The sequence below is a fragment of the Cyanistes caeruleus genome, chromosome 16 (assembly GCF_971803275.1).
Source record: "Cyanistes caeruleus chromosome 16, bCyaCae1.hap1.1, whole genome shotgun sequence".
NCBI classification, from domain to species: domain Eukaryota; kingdom Metazoa; phylum Chordata; class Aves; order Passeriformes; family Paridae; genus Cyanistes; species Cyanistes caeruleus.
Window position 1 is genome coordinate 16382520 of NC_141716.1, and position 18892 is coordinate 16401411.

Below are 18892 nucleotides of genomic sequence, written 5' to 3' on the forward strand. Positions count from 1 at the left end.
GCCACACTTTGTGGGTTCATTCCTCACACTGGGGCAGGGCAGCCAGAGCAGAACCAGGCAATCAGATGAAACCTTACTTGGAGAAGACACCTGCACCATGGGTGCTTCAGTGGTGGGAAGATTCTTCCCTCCATAAGGGATCTTACAAGCACTGCCCCAGCCTGCCCCAGTGCCCTGCTGTCCCTGAGCCTGCAAGTCCAGTACAGGGCTGGAGACAGCTCAGGTGTCTGAGCCCAGCACTGACACTGCCCAGCAAAGCTGGCATTTACTGAATGGGGATTTGCCCAGGTCTCTCCACTGGGAATTCTTCCCTTTTTTATGCTTTCATTGCAAGAAATACATAAATTTCCTTCAGTTACCTGCATCACCATTTCTCCAGGTGATCATTTCAATGGCTTCCCCCATCCTGGTTGTCTCCTGACCACTAGGTCAGGAGATGTGGTGTGGTGGGTCAGGCCATTACACACAGCTCTGCTGCACTTCTCAAACCCTAGGATGCTCAGTGCTGAAAATCCCCACCTGGTTGTTCACAAACCAGTCTAAAAAGGGACCAGCCCCATTCAGCTGTGAAGGTGAATTTTCAGGGCATGAACGAATGAAGAGGGACTGCAGCCCAGGAATGATCCCACCACAAATGGCCACAATTTCTTTTCCACACAGGAGTGTCAGAGCACCCTGCAGCTCCTGTCACCACCACGTGCCACATCCCTGCAGTATCCTAGAACCAAACCCCACATTCTAACACAGAAGCCTGGGAAAAGGATATTTTTTAAGTCCCCAGCAGATTGGTTTGTCCCTGAGTCCACTACACAAGCACAGAAAAGAAAGCAAAATTCACCCCACCTGTCCCAGCAGGAGCAGCCCAAGAACTCCCTGCAAACCAGAACCTTCCAATCAGAAACACCTCACAGCACATCACAAATGCTGGGTGCAAAAAAAACCCCAAAACAACAAACCCCTAAAAAATCCAACCCCAAAACAAGCTACTGAACACCCACACTGGGCTGTGAAATATCTACACATGCAAATGGGTGCACACACAGGAAGTTCTCAGTTTTTAAGCACCTTTCATTTGTTTTAAGATTCAAGGAGACAAAAAACCTCAGTGAAAAGTAGTTTTCTTTCTCTGGCAGCACTGGGCAGGAGGCCTGGGACCAGGCCAGGCCTTGTGCTTGCTGCTGGGCAGGAGCAGAACACTGCAGGTCCTCTGCAAAGCACAGGTTGAGCAGAGCACAGGGAGGTGGGTCACACTGGGGGTGACAGTAGCCTTGCAAGGGTTGGCAGGTGAGTGTTAGGTGTTAATAGATGGCAAGAGTGCAAACAACAGAGGGGATTTGCAGGAGTTCATTTGCTGTGATTTGTGCACTCTGCTGACCCACCAGAGGCTTAGGGTATGGATCAACCTCTTCATGAAAACATTATTAATAATTTATTAATCCTTTATAAACATACTCTGAATATAAAGTGTGATAATAGTTCTGCTTGATCTCCTGTGCTGGCTGGACATGGAGCAATGAAAGACATCTCAGACTGGCACGGAAAGAGCCTGAATTTGCTTCTGAAAACCAGGATGGAAGAAGAAGAAGATCACCTGTTTGAAATGGGCACTGGGGGCTGAGTACTGGGGGCTGAGTGCTGGTGGCAGTGCCAGGCTGAGACAAATCCCCCAGGAACACAGCCAAGGGCTTCTGGCTCACAGCAGAGAAGGGTGCACGGGAGGATTTCCATACGGGATTTCTCCTGGGGTACATTTCCAGCAGTCAGGCAGGCACAGGAGAACCTGGCAGGTGAGACATGGCAGGATCTGCCTCAGGACCACTGCTCCCCCAGCCTGTTCCCCTGGGAGCTGCCAAGGGGACAAGGGGTCACAGCCACCCTCTGATTTCTGGAGTGCTCTGGAGGAACTGGCAGCAATTCAGATGCACAGGAGGAGAATCTGTAGTGGAGACCAAGCTGGGGGTTGGACAGTGCTTGGCTTCTTGATGTGTGTTGGGGCTGGAGAGAAAATGCTTCCTCCAGTGCTGCTGCCCAGTGGCCACAGCAGCTCATCCAGCAGCACGGGGAGAGCGGGACGGGAAAGCAGCACCTCATCAGACACCCAGGAGCTCAGGCTCAGCCCCTGCCCGCTGTCACAGCACCTGTGCCAGTGTCCCTGCAATGCTCCTGGCCCATCCCAGGCATCACTGCAGGGGAAAAAAGGCATTGAGTGTGAAGCCCAGGAAGTCAAAGGATGTAAACACTCCCTTGGAGTCGGGAGATGTCAGTCTCTCCACCAAGAAGACACGAGGGACAGAACAGGGTGATCTCAGTGTGGTCTCAGGCCTGGCGAGGGACAGAGGTCGTGGTGAGGCCCAAGGAGGGTGGGACAATGCCAAGGGCACCGAGTTCCCCAACTCTGTGCTTTTGGGAATGCTCAGGCAGTGCAGTGAAGGGGAAATGCTGCAGGTGAGCAGCAGCATCCAGCTACTGCAGTCCAGGCTCCCTGGCCCAGAGCTAGGGGCTGTTGCTACTAAGAAAGTTCATTTTGGCTTTATCTTATTAAAAGAATCAATAACTACCAGCTGTCAGTTCGGGCTCACCACAATTCCTTCAACCGAGATCCCTGGCTGATATTAAAGGATGCCACATGATGAGTGGAAGAACCTCTGGTGAAATCAGAATTTTCTGGAGTGTTGTGGAGGTATCAGAGGGTGGAAATCCACACTGTGAGCTGGTCATGAGCAGGATTTTCCCAGGGCACAGGGTGCAAAACCAGTTTTTAAAAGGAGTGAATGGGGAGCAGATCAGAAAATTTCTGCTGGATTTGGAGCTGTCTCAGCTGGTGCTGGAGCCAGTGAAAAGCCTGGACCATGTTCTTCTAAAGGCAGAAGGAGTCCATCATGGAGAGAGGAGGGATTTGCATTAAAAATTAGTGTTGCCTAGCAGTGGAATCTGGCCCTTCATGGGAAAGGATGCCATTTTTATTGGAGAAAGAAGATGCTTCTGTTACAGCTCCTGTTACAGCAATCCTCTCACTCAGGCTGTCCCATCTTGACCCATTGCAGTAGCTCCCAGATCCATCTTTGTCCTTATATCAGCCTCTTCCCTCTGGCCTCCTCTTCAGCATCTCTTCACCACCTACATGGACGTGCTTTGGCCACCTCAGGGAAGCTGTGCAGATCCCTGCCTCCTCTCCCCTCCCAGGGACTGACACCAGTCAGACAACGCTCCTCAGCTTAACAGAGCTCTTCTTAGTGTAAAGGTACAGAGAGAAACATATCCACACACACGGACAGGCGTATCCATAGGGATACAGGTGTGGCTGGGGCAGGTGACAGGCTCCAGGAGGAAGGGGCTCACCCAGATGGGACCACCAGCCACGGTGATGCCACCCCAGGCTGGCCATCCCTCCTGCCACAGTAGCCAAGGGCTCCGGCGTGGCGCTGGGACGGTGCTTTGATTCCTGAGATTCTTTTTAAAGTTGATTTTAAAAAAAACACCGTGAGGCACCAGGAGCCGCCTGGCTGACCTGACCACAGAGATTCCACCAGCGCTTTTAACCACAAGCCCCTTCAGGACTGGCAGTGGGGGGTTATCTTATCATGGTAAAATGTAGCTAGGAAATCAAGGAAAGGGAGGAGTATTTGCTGGTTTTGCAGGGTGGAAGCATTATTTAGAGTCATTGATGAGATTTTCCTAAAAATCCCAGATCTTGTGGCTTCATTGCTCTTGTCACTCCTGCTCGGTGTCTCTGTGACATCCCAGCCAGGTTGTACACGGAGTCATGACGTGAGGAAAGGCACTGATGTCACAGGCTTATCAGGACAAACGGGTTTCACCGGGAACGGGTGGATTTCAGGAACAGCTGATTTCACTGGGAATTCCCACGTGAAGCCGTCGAGGCTGTCGGGGAGGGGCGGCGGGACCCTCCATGCCGGCGGCTCCGGGGGTCGTGGTCCAGACGGCATCGAGGGCTCGGTGAGGGCGGCGGGAGGAGGATGAGGAGCGCGGGCCGGGCTCCGGGAGGATGAGCGAAGCCGCCGCCGTGTCCCCGGTGTCCGCGGGGGCCGCACTCCCGGGGCCGGGCCCGGGGGAGCCCCAGGGCGGCGGAGCGAGGTCAGTAGTTGCAGTGGCGCTGGCAGGGCTGGTGGACGAAGGCTCCCGGGAGCTGCTTGGAGCGGCGGGGCGGGCGCTGCCGGGCCCGGTTCTGCCGCTGCAGCGCCTTCTGGGCCAGGCGGTGCCGCTCCGCCAGCTGCTTGGCCCGCTGGGCCCGCTGGGCCGGGCCCGCCTTGTCCAGCAGCGCCGCCTTGGCCGGCAGCGCCCGGCCCCGGGCCACCAGCTCCGGCCGCGGCTCCGGGCCGGCCCTGCGGAGACAGCGCCGTCAGCGCCCGGCACCGCAGCCGGGGAACCCCGGCCACCGAGCACGGCTCTCCCGCACACCCGGGGGAGCGCTGCTCCAGCCACGAGCAGCTGCGACACCCGAAAAAACCCAGACCCCACCGCCAGCTCCGCTGTGTCTAAATCCCTGGAGCCCGGTCTGTCTCCATCCCACTGCGACTCCCTTGGAGCCTTGGCTAGTCTCGGGTTCCCTTTAGCCCTTCTCTGACCCCTCCAGCACTGAGGAGCTCCTGAAGCCCTGGATATCAAGCTCTGGCCCTCAGGGAGTGTTTGGAAAGAGAGAAGTCCTGAAGGAATGGTGTCACCTAGACAGGAATGGTGTCCACTAGCCAAGAATAGCACCCCCCAAGGAGGAATGCTGTCCTCTAATTAAGAATGCTGTCCCCTAAGCAGGAACAGTGTCTCCTGGCCTGGAGCAAAGCTCACCCCAAATTCTTACTCCTCCCCTGGCGCACTGAAGGGCTCCAGGGGAGGTGTTGGAGGGCTGGGACTGGGGGGACAGCAGGGACCCCATGGCACGGTGGCAGCCAGGGCTTGTCCAGCAGAGCTGGGGCTGAGCGTGGGCATGCTCCAGGTTTTCCCTGGGGGCTGTGGGGAACAGCCCTGGGGGGCTCCATCCACAGCTCCAGGACGTGGCCTCAGGAATGGGTGTGAAGGGCTCCAACCCACAGGCCTGGGGGGGAAAAGGGGCCATTTGGGGCATTTCTATTTAATTTCCCCACTGCTAAGCTGGGGTTTGAGGCAAGCAGGAGCTGGTGGTGTCCCACTCCCCACAGCTGTGGGATACCCCTGTGCTGGGCCACTCTGGGGCCAGGTGGGGGACTGAGGGGGGCTGCAGGTCCTCCTGCCTGGGGGACCTAGGGGTCTTCAGGGGACCACCGTGCCCAAGGGCCACCCTGTCCCATTGGGTTTGCTTTGCTTGGGCCATACCTGTGCAAACCCTCCGAGTTTTTTTGTTACCCTCCAGGACAGGTGGCGGGGTGACAGGTGACACCGGCATGGGCAGGAGCGGCCTTGGCAAGGGTGGCTGTGCATGGAGGCCCTGCTAAGGGCAGGGGAGATGAACACAGCCCTCTCCCACCACAGCCCAATGCCAAGCTCATGTCCTGCAGCCGTGGCCATCCAACGAGACCCTTTAGCAGGGGATTTTGGGACACAAGGGCTGCCAGCCATGCATAGTGCCAGCTGGGGCACCCTGCCAGATATGCAGGGTGTTCCCTGAGGTGGGCGTGGAGACACTGCCTCTCTATGTCCATGAGTTTAAACATTCCCGGGTGTAGGTGGGGATTTGGGATGGCAGGACTGACCATCCAGCCCCGGTCCCTCAGTGGCTGCTGGGGCTGCTGGCCCCCCAAACACCTCCAAAGCGCACTCACTCCGCAGCGTGGTCCTCGGGGCCCTCCGCATCCACCTCGAGGGTGCTGGTGACATACACGGACATGCTGGGGTGCTCGATGAGCAGGTCCTCCATGGGGCTGCTCCCCACGCCGTCGGGGCCGGGCTCCTCTGCAGTAAAACAGGGGGGAGGGGTGACAAACCAACTCTCGTCCATCAAGCAGGGACCGGCCGGAGCCGGGGAAGCGGCCGCTGGCGGTGGCGGCCCGGGGGGCGTCGGGCGGGGCCGCGCCGAGCGCCCGGAGCCGCCAGCGGGGGAGCGGCGGGCGGGCCCGGGGCGGGCACGGCTGCCTGGGGCGGCGTGCAGAGCCATGCGGGGCACAGCGGGGACACACACACATACCATGGACAGTGGGGAGGGAGGGGGAGAGGGGGAGAGAAAGGGGCATCGTTAGTGCGAGAGACACCCACCGCCACCGCGCCGCTCCACCGGGCCCCGCCGGGCAGGGAAACGCGTCTGCTTGGAAAAGCCCGACCACAGAGCTGGGAGAGCAGCAGGGTTCACTGCAGCAATGGGGCTTTCTCCTTCCCCAAAAGGAGAGAAGTTGAGGCAGTGAAAACCGCTGCTTTCCCCGTTCTGGTGGCACCTGAGCCGGGCCGGGGAACGCCGACACGCCTGTGCTCACAAACACCACCCAGCAAACACGGAAACCAAGCGCACGCAGAGCAGAAAAACAGTCCACACCTTTTCTCTGGAAGAAATCATGGGAATAAATTCTTCAGCAAAGGTTTTCACCGTGCCTTCAACTCCAGCCTGTTAGAGGCCAAATTTTGAGCGGCTGATCCAGAAGCTGATACCCCCCAGCCTCCCATGCCTTCCCTTCCTCGTCTCTACCTGGCAACAGCATTTGGGCTGGTGCTTTTCTAGGCTGCCTGTGCTTGAAATTACTGGTGCTGTAATGGGAAGGAAGCATGCACCAAAAGTGGGGGTGCTCACACCCCTTCCCAGACTCATCAGGGGCATTTGAGGGAACTGGTGAGGGGGGAGGCAGTGCAGTATCTCCATGGACCCTGCAGCCGGGTGAGGGAGCAGGAGGAAGCACAGATGAATCTGTTCTGTCATGGAGAAACACAGAGCATAGGGCTGGGTATTCCTGGCTCAGTGCTTCCCCAGCTCCTTCTGCAGCTGATGCCCCAGCCCAGGGCTCAGGACAGGCCACAGTTGGCCTTGCAAACACGAGAATGTCTTTCTCCAGGTCAGAGGATATCAGTCTATTAATAGTTGTTGACATGCCAGGAGGTTGTTTGTCAGCCTAGGGACAGCCACCCAGCCCAGCTGGAGCAGCACTCGCACTACAGTGGTCTGTGGGCACAAAGAGCAAGGGACTGTCCTGTGCCCATCCTTTGCCAGGTGGGTTTTCATGTCACAAAGCAATATTTTGGGATGCTCAAGTACCTCAGTGATGCAGCCACATCCTGGGAAATGCTCTTTGCTCTCTCCCTGGGTGCTGAGCACGGCCAGGCTAAGCAAGGGGGCAAGAGCAGCATCAGAAACATTCCAGGAAGGTCTGAGTAATTCGGCTGCATTTTGTAATGCAGGGGGCAATGGCCAGGCTGCCAGAGGCTGAATCCAGAGGCTGAATCCAGAGGCTCCCTAGGCTGCCTCTCTGCTGCTGGGAGGGAGCCAGGCTGGGAGCTGCTGCTGGCCACCACAGCTCCAAGGGGAAGGATGGGGCTGAGTCTCTGGGTTTGGTTTTTGGAGTGTTTGGTGTAACTCGAGCCCCAGAAACAGGGCTGAAAGAATCTGGTCCCCCACTGCTCAGGGATTGCTGTGGGAACAGACTGCAGCTGAATTAGCAGTGGGGTGACATCCACAAGCAGACACTGCTGGAAGCCAGCGCTGCACTGAGAGCTGAGGTACTTCACTGCAAAAACATGGGAGTGTTTTGTGCCAGAGTCAAGCCTTGGTCCCCTGTGAGCCATCTGCAGATCAGGCCTCAGTGTATCGTTTCTGTAGCTGGGGAAGCTCCTGGCTCCTTCTGGCATGCTTTAGGCTCGCTGCAGCTGCTGCCAGCTGGCCCTGACACATGGCTGATGCTCCAGGGACCTCCTTGCAACACCCCCTGCCACGGCACTGCCAGGACCCCACCTGAACACTCAGAAGCTCAGACAGGGAAGCCTCCACAGCTGCCCATAGCCACAGCACCCATCACCTCCAGCAGCTCTCCACAGCTCCCACCAGGCATGGGGCTGTCCCTGTCCCCCATCCCAGTCTTGTTCCTGCTCTGGTCCCCTCTCCAGCTCAGTGCATATGGGGAAAAAACCCCTAACTAACAACATGAATCACAAAAACAAGCATGGTGAACAGGCAGGGAACATCTGCTCAGAGACTTGCTGCCTGCAAGAGGGAGGACAAAACCCTTCGAAACCTGCAGGATACCTCTGTGGTCCCCTAAGCTGGGACATCACAACCAACGAGGGGCTACCAAAGCAGAGCATGGCCATCAGGAGCTCCTGCACAGGCAGGAGGGTTTGTCTCTGATTGCTGCTGGATTTGCAAGGAAAAGGTCATAAAAACATCATTGAAATTGGCTGAGTCATCAATCTACAACAGAAACTCCCAAGGTCTGAACAGAGCTGGAGAAGATCTGCACAGGAGGAATCCAATCCACCTGGCTGGTGTCAAACAGGGCTCTGGATGGCTCTGGGAAGGGGCTGTGGGTTCTCTAGGTACAGGCACCTGCTGCCAAAAATCCCTTGTGCTTGGCATGAGCAGTGGGAATAATTTGGGAAGATAACCCCCATGGAACTGAGATTTACTCCTCTCAAATGACCCAAAGATGGCCAGATCCCTGGTGGCACATCCCCAGCTGGGACAGGCAGGCTCCACTGCCACCTGCCCTCACAAAGGGACAACCCCACCCCCCCAGCACTGCCCTAGGCCTGGGCTCTCCCAGGGGAACAGGAATGCTTTCAGCAGGGGCAATGTAGGGAGCAGCTGAGCTTGGCTCCTCCTGGAAAAGTGCTGTCCAGGGCACAGCTCAGCACAGTGCTGCAGCCGATGGCAGAGCCTGCCAGGGCTGGGCCCCCCACACCATCAATCCCCCCTGTCCCTCTGTGGGCAGGATCACACCAAAACTCTGGGTGATCTCCCTGGCTGCTGCCTTGCCAGGCTGCTGGACAGCAGCAGTCCCAGCTGGAGATGGTGATGCTGCTCCTACACCGGCAGAAAGTTGAGAACCATCACTGGGAGAGGAAAGGGAAAAAGGAGGCGCAGGTCAGGGGCTGCTGCAGTCACCACAGGGCTGGGCACCGTGGGCAGAGCATGGGGACCAGGGGAGAAAAAGATGAAGGGCAGAGCTGCTCCCATGTGGTGTAAGCTCATCTGCTGACATCTCAAGGGTTTGCCAAGCTCTGGAGAGACAAGGTGCAGCAGAGGCTGTGGGAAGCCAGTTCTGTTGCTTTCCTCACCTGCAAGATCAATTATGAGCCAGCCATCCTCCTCCTCCTCTTCCTCAACAAAGGGTTTGGGCTCCTCCAGGCCCTCTGGCGTGTTGCTGTCACTAAAGAAGAGGCTGGTGAGACGCTGAAACATGGTGGGGAGAGGTCCAGCAAGATGGATGGGGAGATAGAGCTACTGCTGGGCACCAGCTTCCAGCACAGACACAGGAGAGATGGGCAGGGAGGGGAAAAAGAGCCCTCAAGGTCTCAGTGACAGATGTTTGGCTGCCAGAGAAATCAGAGCTAGGCAGTGTGCAGTGCAATTGTGAGGTTCTTCACTTGGCTTCAGTGCAAAGGCCTGTAAAAGGGAGAGAAAAAGGAACATTAGAACAGGCTGGCAGTGTGGCCCTCCTGCATCCCAGGGGCTCAGATGGACTCCAGGGGACAGCAAAAAGGTGGCTCTGGCACTTCTCTGTGCCATGAGCTGTCCCAGCTGGTGCTGTATCTGAAAGCAGCAGTGAAGGGCTGGGTGCTGTGCCCTGCAGCCCCCACCTGCATCAAGCCCCACATTGTGTCCCCATCCTCATGGGTGGGGTGCCCAGGAGACCCATCCCCAGGAGCTGGCAGGGACAGAGCAGACACTGTCCCTAAGTCAGGCAATGCCAAGCTCCTCGCAGCAGGCAGGGTGAGGACAGTGTTGTCACAGAATCCCAGACTGGTTTGGATTGGGCAGGACCTTAAAGCTCATCTCATTCCACCCCCTGCCATGGGCAGGGACACCTTCTACTATCCCAGGCTGCTCCAAGCCCTGTCCAGCCTGGCCTTGGACACTTCCAGGGACCCAGGGGCAGCCACAGCTGCTCTGGGCACCCTGTGCCAGGGCCTGCCCACCCTCACAGGAAAGAATTCCGTCCCAATATCCCATCTAACCCTGTCCTCTGGCAGTGGGATGCCATTCCCTTATCTTTTCACTCCAGTCCCTTTTCCTAAGTCCCTTTCCAGATCTCTTGGAGCCCCTTTAGATACTGGAAAGTGCTCTGAGGTCTCTCTGGATCCTCTTCTCCAGGTGAACACCTGCAGCCCTCTCAGCCTGTCCGAGCTGAGGGGCTCCAGCCCTTGGAGCATCTCTGTGGCCTCCTCTGAACTCACTCCAGTAGCTCCACATTCTTCTTCTCTTGGTTCCCCAGGGCTGGAGGCAGCTCTGCAGGTGGGGGAGTCTCACCTGAGAGGGCAGAGGGGCAGAATTCCCCCCCCACCCTCATCTGCTGCCCACACTGTGGGGACAAGCCCAGGATGCTGTTGGCTCTCTAGGCTGGAAGCACACACTGCTGTTCACATCCAGCCTCTCATCCCAGCCCTTTGTGAGTCTCTGCTTCACCTCTGCTCAGCTCATCACTGTTTTATCCCTGGGAAAGCAGATTTCCTCCAGTGTGGGGAATTAATTTCATTAATGACTGCCAAGCTCCTGGCAAGGCACAGAATGGCAGCCAAAAGGTGCAGAATGTTATTTGTGTGTTATTTGTGTGCCTTTTGGTCCAGAGACATTAAAAGGGTATTAAAAGGCCATAAAATGCCATGAGAGCTCAGTGCAGTGAGAGGGGACATCTGGGTGCTGCTGTGCTTGGCACACTGATGTGGGTGCATTTAAAGGGTGAATCCCCATTTCATGGCAAAGCCCCAGCTCAGGGCCCTGTCAACCAAGGGGCCATGGAGCTTGAGTGATCCTCCAGCCAGGGGCAACTCCATCTGCTCTAGGCAGCATGGAATGGGAAGGGTACAGGAGGCACCATGTGTCCATACACACCCCAGTCCTCCAGCAGGTCAAGTTCTAGATCAGTCCCATCACCCCGTGAAGTGGCTTCCCCAGCACCCTGGGAAGGGGGCTGGCCTGGGCACTTCTGGGGCTCAGGCACTCTTTTATTCATCCCTGTGGGATGGCAATGCCTTTTGCAGTTTCTCAGGTGCCTTGGGAGGAACAACATCTGCTCTACAATGGAGAAGATGAGAAATCAAAGGAGTCTCCCCCCTGGTTGGGATCCCCTGGACCTCAGGGGCTCTGATCTTAGACACTCCCAGATGCAGAAGGGAGTGATGGAGCATTAAGCAGCCCTGCAACATCCAGCTCTCCCTCCCTGGCATGGCCAGGGCAGCAGTGTGACACTGCTTGTCCCTAGAGCAGGTCTCAAAGCTCCTGGTGACTCCAGTTGTCCCAGAGGCCCAAGGCAGACCCTGAGCCACAGCCATGCCCTGCTGCAGACTGCAGCACTCCAGGGGCAGCCCAGCCTCCCACTCACTCTGGGATGGCTCAGCTGAGGCCTGTGGAGCCTCTCACCAGGAAGAACGGGAGGTCAGGGAAGACTCTCTGATCTGTGTTCTAAGAAGGTCCCTGGCTTCCCCTGGAGGCACTGAGCAGGGAGGGAATTGAGGCAGAATTGCCTCTCTGACCCCACAACCACCACGGCCATTCTGTTACCCTCCAGTGCTATCAGTGGAATCAGCCAGACACCCCCTCTAGCTGGATCATTAAAGCACAATAATAGAAGTTAGGGAAACAACAGGCAGAGGGGCTGGTGCCCAGCTGGGCTTTGAATGGACTCTGATGTGCTCCCTCCCACGGGATGTCCATGTGCATCCATCCCCACCGGGGTTCCATCACACCATCTCGGCCTGGAAACCCAGCACCTGCCTGAGCACTCGCCTAGTCAGTAAATATCTTTGAATACGACATGAATGTTATTTATTTATTTAAGAAGTTAATTACATATCTAATTGTGGCAGAAACTCCACTGCTCCCAGGTCCCTGCTGGTGATGTCCCAGTCTCCCACTGCTTGTTCCTCCCGAGGTGCCTGGGCAGGAGGGCGTGGGGCAGGCACAGGGGTCACAGGAGGCCAATCCCCCCCAAGGCCACCATGGCCCTGCCTCAGTGCAAGGTGAGTGCTTATTGAGCTGGGGCATTGCCAGGCTGAGCCAAAGCTGATCAGGGTCACCAGGCAGGCATCACCTGAGGATGACACAGAGGGGCTGGGGACAGCAGGGTCCCCTGTGCTGTGCCCCAAGCCCACCACACCAGGAGGACACTGTCAATGCTCTTGACTTACCTCATGCAATTGTCAGGCTTTCTCCCTGCCTAGGTATGGATGTCACCCAAGAGCAGAGCTGGGCACACAGGGACAGGGGAAGACAGTGGCTCCAGTCTGGCTGCCAGGGGAAGGTCACCCAGAAAAGCACCCAAGCAGCCACCACAGGCCAGGGGCTGAGCCAGGCAGGGATTTTCCCTGTTGCCTAAGCAAAGTCAGCCTGGAATGTCTCACTGCAGTGAGTGCTTCCCATGCTCTGCAGGCTTGGCTTCGGGAGCCCCCTGCAAGAGTCTCATCCTCCAGCAAACTCAAAGTCAAATAACCAATGACACAGTCAAAACCTTTTCATTTTCCTTTGTTCAATCATGACAAAAGCCTTCACAGGACAGTAGAAAGCTGTTCCCCCAGGAACCAGAGGTAACTTGTCTTTTCTGAAGACACAACAGACACTATTAATTTTGATTGTCCCCTCTCCCAAATTTAACTCCTTAAGTTAAGGCACAGGGGCTCACAGGCAGCTGCCATAGCTCTGGAGAAAGTGGGAGAGAATTAAAAGCTTCTCTAAGAGCAAAACTTGAAATGGACCATTTTAGAGGATCATTATCCAAAGAATTCAAGTCACCAGCTATCACGCCCCCCAAACTAGGAAACATGGGGTGGCCCTGACCTCCTTCCTGGTGCAAGGGAGTTGGTGCCATGGGTGGGCTACGGTGGCAGGATCAGCCCCCTGGTGGGGCCCAGGGAGCTGCAGGAAGATCCTGGCAAAGCCTTCAGGATCAAACCTGCAGGGTGAAGTTAGGAGCGAGGCCAAAAGGTAGGCAAGGACCAAAATGAGCACTCATCTTCCCCCTCACTTTATTCTGCCTCCTCTGAAACACTCAGGTTAAAGCAGCAGGATGAAGCTCTGATCTCCAAAACTCTCAGCAGGTTTGTGGATGACACTGAGCTGTGTGGAGCAGTCAATTCAGCAGACAGACGGTCCTGGGCAGGCTGGAGGAGTGGGCTCATGTGAACCTCCTGAAGTTCAGCCAGGCCAAGTGCAAGGTCCTGCAGCTGGGTCAGGGCAGCCCCAGCAGCAGCATGGGCTGGGGGCTGGGTGGGTTGGGAGCTGCCCTGGGGAGGAGAAGGACAGGGGGTACTGCTGGTGACAATTGGATGTGACCTGGCCATGGGGACTGGCAGCCCAAAAACCAACCCTGTGCTGGGCTGATCCCACAGCGTGGGCAGAGGTGAGGGGGGATTCTGCCCCTCTGCCCACTCAGGTGTGACCTCACCTGCAGAGCTGCCTCCAGCTCTGGGGACCCAACAGAAGAGGGATTTGGAGCTGCTGGAGTGAGTCCAGAGGAGGCCACAGAGATGCTCCAAGGGCTGGAGCCCCTCAGCTCTGGGACAGGCTGGGAGAGCTGAGCGTGTTCACCTGGGGAAGGCTCCAGGGAGACCTTAGAGTCTCTTCCAGTGCTTAAAGGGGCTCCAGGAAAGTTGGAGAGGGACTTGGGACACAGGATAGAGTGACAGGACAAGGGGCAGTGGCTTCCCACTGCCAGAGGACAGGGTTGGATGGGATACTGGGGAGAAGTTTTTCCTTGTGGGAGTGCTGAGGCCCTGGCACAGGGTGCCCAGAGAAGCTGTGGCTGCCCCTGGATCCCTGGAAGTGTCCAAGGCCAGGCTGGGCAGGGCTTGGAGCAACCTGGGAGAGTGGAAGGTGTCCTTGCCCATGGCTGGGGTGTGGGATGAGATGCTCTGTAAGGTCCCTTCCAACCCCAACCAGTCTGTGTGTCTGCAACCTCCCCCTAGAAGGGAGCAGCCCCTGGCCTTGAGCTGCTCCAGACCCTCCCTGGCAGCCCCCAAGCTCCTCCATCAGCTCATTGTGGAGGGCTCGGGGTGATCTGCTCAGCCCTTCACAAGGCAAGAGGCTCCTTGGCCGGCTCCTGCCCGGACAGTGAGATGGCCATGTGCCACCTCCCTTCCTGCAGCTCCCAAGTACTTCTCTGCCTGGGGCAGCCAGTAGCAGATCAAGCTCTGATGTTTATCCAGGTACTTGGAAAGCCCCTGCTTTCCCTGCAGCAAACATTTGCCCCGTTCACACCAGGGCATGGAGGGCTGGCAGCCTCAATGGGAACTGCAGCGCAGGAGGGACCATGTCCCTGACAGGAGATTGAAGTCAATCTGTGCCTTGTCACCACACAGAGATGGTGCCCACAGAACCAGTTTGGGCCAGGAGATGGCTTCTCTTCCTTTCAGGACCCTTCTTCTAGCTCTCCTATGTCTGCAGGTGCCCCACATCTATGAGGGAGGTGTGTCCCAGGCATCCCCCTCAGGACACAAGGGGACCACCAAGGTACCACATCCTTGGGGTTGAGCTGCCCCAGAAACCACACACTGACCCCCTGTCCCCTGCCAGAGCTGGGACCACCACCACAGGACAGCTGCCATCCTTCCCAGGCTTCCACAAACCCCCTTACTCAGCACATCAACCCCATTCCAGGCACTGCCAGCACAAGGAGACAGCCCACCAGGGACAGATGAGTTTCTAAATTAACTATGTTTATCAGACTCCTTCCAGAAAGTCCAACAGCCTTTTACAAGCCAGAAGGTATTAAAAATATTTAATTTAAAGTGGAAGTAAGGAAACCACAATGCATCAAGTTATTTTTTCTTCTTCAGAAACCTTGACACAATAATTAGTTTTCTGAGTCACAGCGGCTGCAAATAACCCCAGGAGCTAAGAATAGGGAACAGGATCGGCAGCAAAGTCCCAGGATGCGCCAGGAGCTCGCTGGGGCAGGAGCTGCAGTGTCACAGGACTGGCAGCTCTCAAAAGTCACAGTCTGCAAGAACAACAGCAACTCCCCTCGAAAATGGCAACAGGCTCCCTGAAACTTTCCATAAATACTTGGCAGCAGGAGGGATGCTGCTGACAGGCAGCAGGAGCAGTCCTTCCTCGGCACAGCTAAGAATACCCCGCAGTCATCCCAGCAGGAGGCAGAGGTACAAATCAGGTGCCTTCCTTCTACCCACTTGGGAAATGGGATTTTCGACTCATTTTACCTAAATTAGACCGGCGTTTCACAGGCTCACTGTGCTGGATGTATGAAAATCCTAAACCTCCACAGGAACACAAAACACAGGAGAAGGGGATTTGGCAGCTGGGCAGTTCAGGGGAGTTCTGCTCATCACCCCAGAAATGACCAGTGGATCATCCCTGTGCTGACCTCTACCCATCCCCATCATGGGAGAGACAGAGCTGGCAGGGACCTGCTCGGGACAGTCTGGCCAGGCAGTTTGGTCCCACAACAACTGTGCTACAGGTCCAGCTGATCCTGTTGCTTTGCCAGCAGGCCCCTCGACGGGATTCCCTTCAGAGAGCCCTGGGCACAGGGGCAGAGCTGCACCCCAAGGTGCTGCTGGTACAGACAGGCTGATTCCAGCAAAACAGAGGCTGAGTCACAGCCAGAGCCTCTTCCATGGCAGATCAGTGGAGTAGAGGGGGAGAAGGCAGAAAGCAGTTTGAAAAATCCCAGGAAATTCTTCATCATGAGACTCTTCTTATTAATGTCAGACTGAGAGAGGACCTGGAAGGGCTTTCCTCAGCCAGTTCAGGGTCTCAGCAGGGACTGGAGTTCCCACATGCTCCTCCAGAACCTCCTGAAGGAGGGGGACCCTGCAGAATGAGGAGATGCTTTTCCCAGAGCTGGTCTCTGCATCCATAAGGCTCTTGTGTCACTGCTGCAGGAAGGTCCTTACCCCAAGGGCAAATGTGACCTTGTGCTGTTTGATGTCATCACACACAGTTCTGGAAAATCTGCCAGTAGCTGGCAGAATCCAGGAAATTTTAGATGTGCCACAAGCTATGCTATGAAATGTTAGAACTTTCCTTTCTGGGATTTGCTGGATGAATCACCCCAAGGAGTGAGGAGCCCGAGGAGCTGCACACTGGGAGGGGAGTAGCCCACCCTTACTGCCTCCATAAATCACAGAAACTGAACAGGACCTGGCACTCTGGACTTTGACACCTCAAGAACCCTGAGCTCCCCAGCAGCTCCCCCCAAGCCCGCTCAGGGCCCCCCTGACCAGAGCAGGACTTGCTGTGCAGTCAGCATTAAAAACCCCTTAGATACAAGTTTATGCCACAGGGGTTTCCAATCTTATTATAAGCAGGTGTTACCATTTCATTATCTGGGGAAAAAATTTAATGTTTTTGCTTTTTTGTTCAGCCAGATAAGCAGCAGTTTGATGCAATGGGTTCCCAACAGTGACACTGAGCTACAGCAGACAGCTTTTGTCTTTTTTTATTGTAGCTTTGTTGTTTGAGGGGGTAGAATGGGGGGGTATCTGGGGGGGGAGGAAATATAAAAGGAGAGGAAAGATTTATTTTAGAGCAAAACAACATAATTCTTGGCACTCTGTAGATTAAACCTGGTGGGAAAGGAGGTCCAGCACAGTCCTGTACCAGAGCCCAACACCTGTTTCTGGGAGGGTTTCTGGGATGATTTCCTACCCCAGTAAAACCTTGGCCAAACAAGGAACAGCACTTGGCACCTGCCCAGCTCAGCCCTCACTGGTGCCACTTCAGCACTGGCTATTGCTGGGCTCCATGGAGACACTTTAATCCACTATTTTGGGATGCCAGGGTGCCAGTCTCTTTGCTCAGGTGCTCTGAACAGGGCTGGAGCTTCCCTACACAAATATGTAAATGTATATGCATAAAACAGCAAAAATGCCCTTTTTAACCCATTTCTGCACTCAACAAAGTCCAAGTTTTTCCACAGTGAGTTCCTCCAGAAGGGAGCAGGATTAGTTTCCAGGGCCTGCCAGGCTCAGCCAAACTGAGGTGAGAGACATGAAATCCAAAGGAAAGTTGCCCTTTTAGGACTTAAGACTTTTTTGAGCTGTCCCAAAGGAGGTGCCCTTGGAGCAGCAATAGCAGAAGGAGAAGCTGTGTTTGGTACCCGAGGGACTCCTGGGTTCAGCATCCTGGGATGTGGTGGAGCTGCCCCACGGCACAAACCTGAGCCTGGCACTGCCAGCACCCTCCCCCTGCCACGCCTGGCCCCTTCCCGGGCAGCACAATTAACTCAATAAAAACACCAAAGCATTCGTCTGAATCTCATTAAAACTGGTGGCATTGACAAAGACAATTGAGATCTAAAGACAGAGGGACCTAAATCCAAAGCACCAGGATTTGCTAGAAATAAGTTAAATATTGAATAATTTTCTGTATTAGAGATTTTAATCTATTCACATTAACATGATTTTTTTTTTTCTCTATAGTATACTATATATGCTGTATTTTATACAGTATATAATATATAGTATAGGAAGGTGTCCCTGCCAGAACATCCCCCTGCAGGGGGTTGGAACGAGATGATTTTTAAGGTCACTCCCAACCCGACTCATTCTGTGACTCTACGACATATTTCATATATTGACACATAGTTATATTTATATATTCGCATTCCTTTTCCCAAACGACACGTTTTGCACCCGAAGACTCTGTAAGCATGCCGGGGGGAGGCACAGGCACGTTTCCTGCCGAGAACAGCCGCAGCAGGGCCTGGCGCGGGGGGACCCGGGGGGCAGCACGGCCCCGGTGCCGCGCTCGCCACCGCCCCCGGCCCGGGGGTCACGGCGGGACAGGGCAGCGCTGTGACGTCTCAATGTCATATGCAAATCAGGCGACGTCATCAGAGCGCAGCCAATGGGAGCGCGGAACGACCGCCAATCTTAATCCGGTGATGAAGAAACAAACAACGGGAGCGGGGGGCCGGAGCCGAGGGGTCCCGGGCCGCCCCCGCCGGACACCCCCGCCCGGGCCCTGCGAGTCCACCGAGCCCAACCCCGCGGCCCCGGCCGTGTCCCGCGGGACTCACCGGCCCTGCGTGTCCCGGGCGGCGGAAGGCGCTGAGGTAGTGCCGGTAGCGGTGGCCGTGGCGGTGCTGGTACCGGTGGCGGTGCTGGTACCGGTGGCGGTGGCCGTGGCGGTGCTGGTACCGATGCCTGTGACGGTGCCGGTGCCGGTGCGGACCCCGCGGTTCTGCCGAGCGCGCGCCGCTCCCCCGCACAAATCGGCACCTTCCGACAGCTGATCGTGACGTCACCGCGATGCCCCGCCCATCGCGGCCGCAGCCAATGGGAGCGGGCGCAGGGAGGGCGGGGCCCGGGCCGGGGGGCCCGGGTGGGGAGCGGGGTCTGGGGGGGGCCGAGAGGGGCCGGGGCCGCTCCGGTTGCGCTCCGGTTCCCGTTCCACTCCCCTCCCCCTCCGCTCCGGTTCCGCCGTGCCACGGAACCAGGAGGTGGCGGAGTCCCGGGCGAGGGACTCCAGGAACGCGGGAGGAAAAGGGAAAGGCTGGAGACGCCCGGAGTTTTGGGGTAGAGGAGAAGGGCTCAGACCCCGAGGGTGCGGGGGAAGAGGGGAGCTCCGGCACCGAGACAGGACGGGAACGGGAGGGGGGAGATGGACGAAAATTAAGATCTGACGCCACTGGGAAAAAGGAAAGCGATAGAGTCCGGTGCCGCCCGCAGCGGCCCTAGGACGGGGGGGACAGGAAGGCTGCGGGGGGATGTGCCGGCCCCTCCCGAAGGGAAGGGACAGAGCCCTGAGGATTCCCAGACACACGTTTCCTTCTCACTGCTGCGCTGCACAGGCCTCATCCAAAGAGAA

The 18892-nt window shown here is 56.5% G+C and overlaps 1 protein-coding gene across 2 annotated transcripts; it reads right to left on the reverse strand.

Moving 5' to 3' along the window:
• Positions 1–1047: 1047 nt before the first annotated feature.
• Positions 1048–18339, reverse strand: TP53INP2 (tumor protein p53 inducible nuclear protein 2). 2 transcript variants are annotated; one of them, XM_086853538.1, is made up of 4 exons: positions 18102–18339; positions 9184–9511; positions 5754–5883; positions 1048–4343 (listed from the first exon to the last, which is right to left on the reverse strand). In XM_086853538.1, the coding sequence occupies exons 2-4, from the start codon at positions 9305–9307 to the stop codon at positions 4097–4099; spliced, it is 501 nt and encodes a 166-aa protein (XP_086709664.1). In that variant the 5' UTR covers positions 9308–9511; positions 18102–18339; the 3' UTR covers positions 1048–4096. The 2 variants fall into 2 exon arrangements, with proteins under 2 accessions (XP_086709664.1, XP_086709663.1); XM_086853537.1 differs by having other exon boundaries at positions 5754–6063.
• Positions 18340–18892: the final 553 nt, after the last annotated feature.

Excerpts from the sequence above, each read along its gene's own strand:
- TP53INP2 (XM_086853537.1), bottom strand. The coding sequence starts at position 9,307 with ATGTTTCAGCGTCTCACCAGCCTCTTCTTTAGTGACAGCAACACGCCA. Across the intron at positions 6,064-9,183 it reads GCTCATAATTGATCTTGCAG|GCAGCCGTGCCCGCCCCGGG; the intron begins GTGAGGAAAGCA and ends ACGCCGCCCCAG. Across the intron at positions 4,344-5,753 it reads CCCGAGGACCACGCTGCGGA|GGCCGGCCCGGAGCCGCGGC; the intron begins GTGAGTGCGCTT and ends CTGTCTCCGCAG.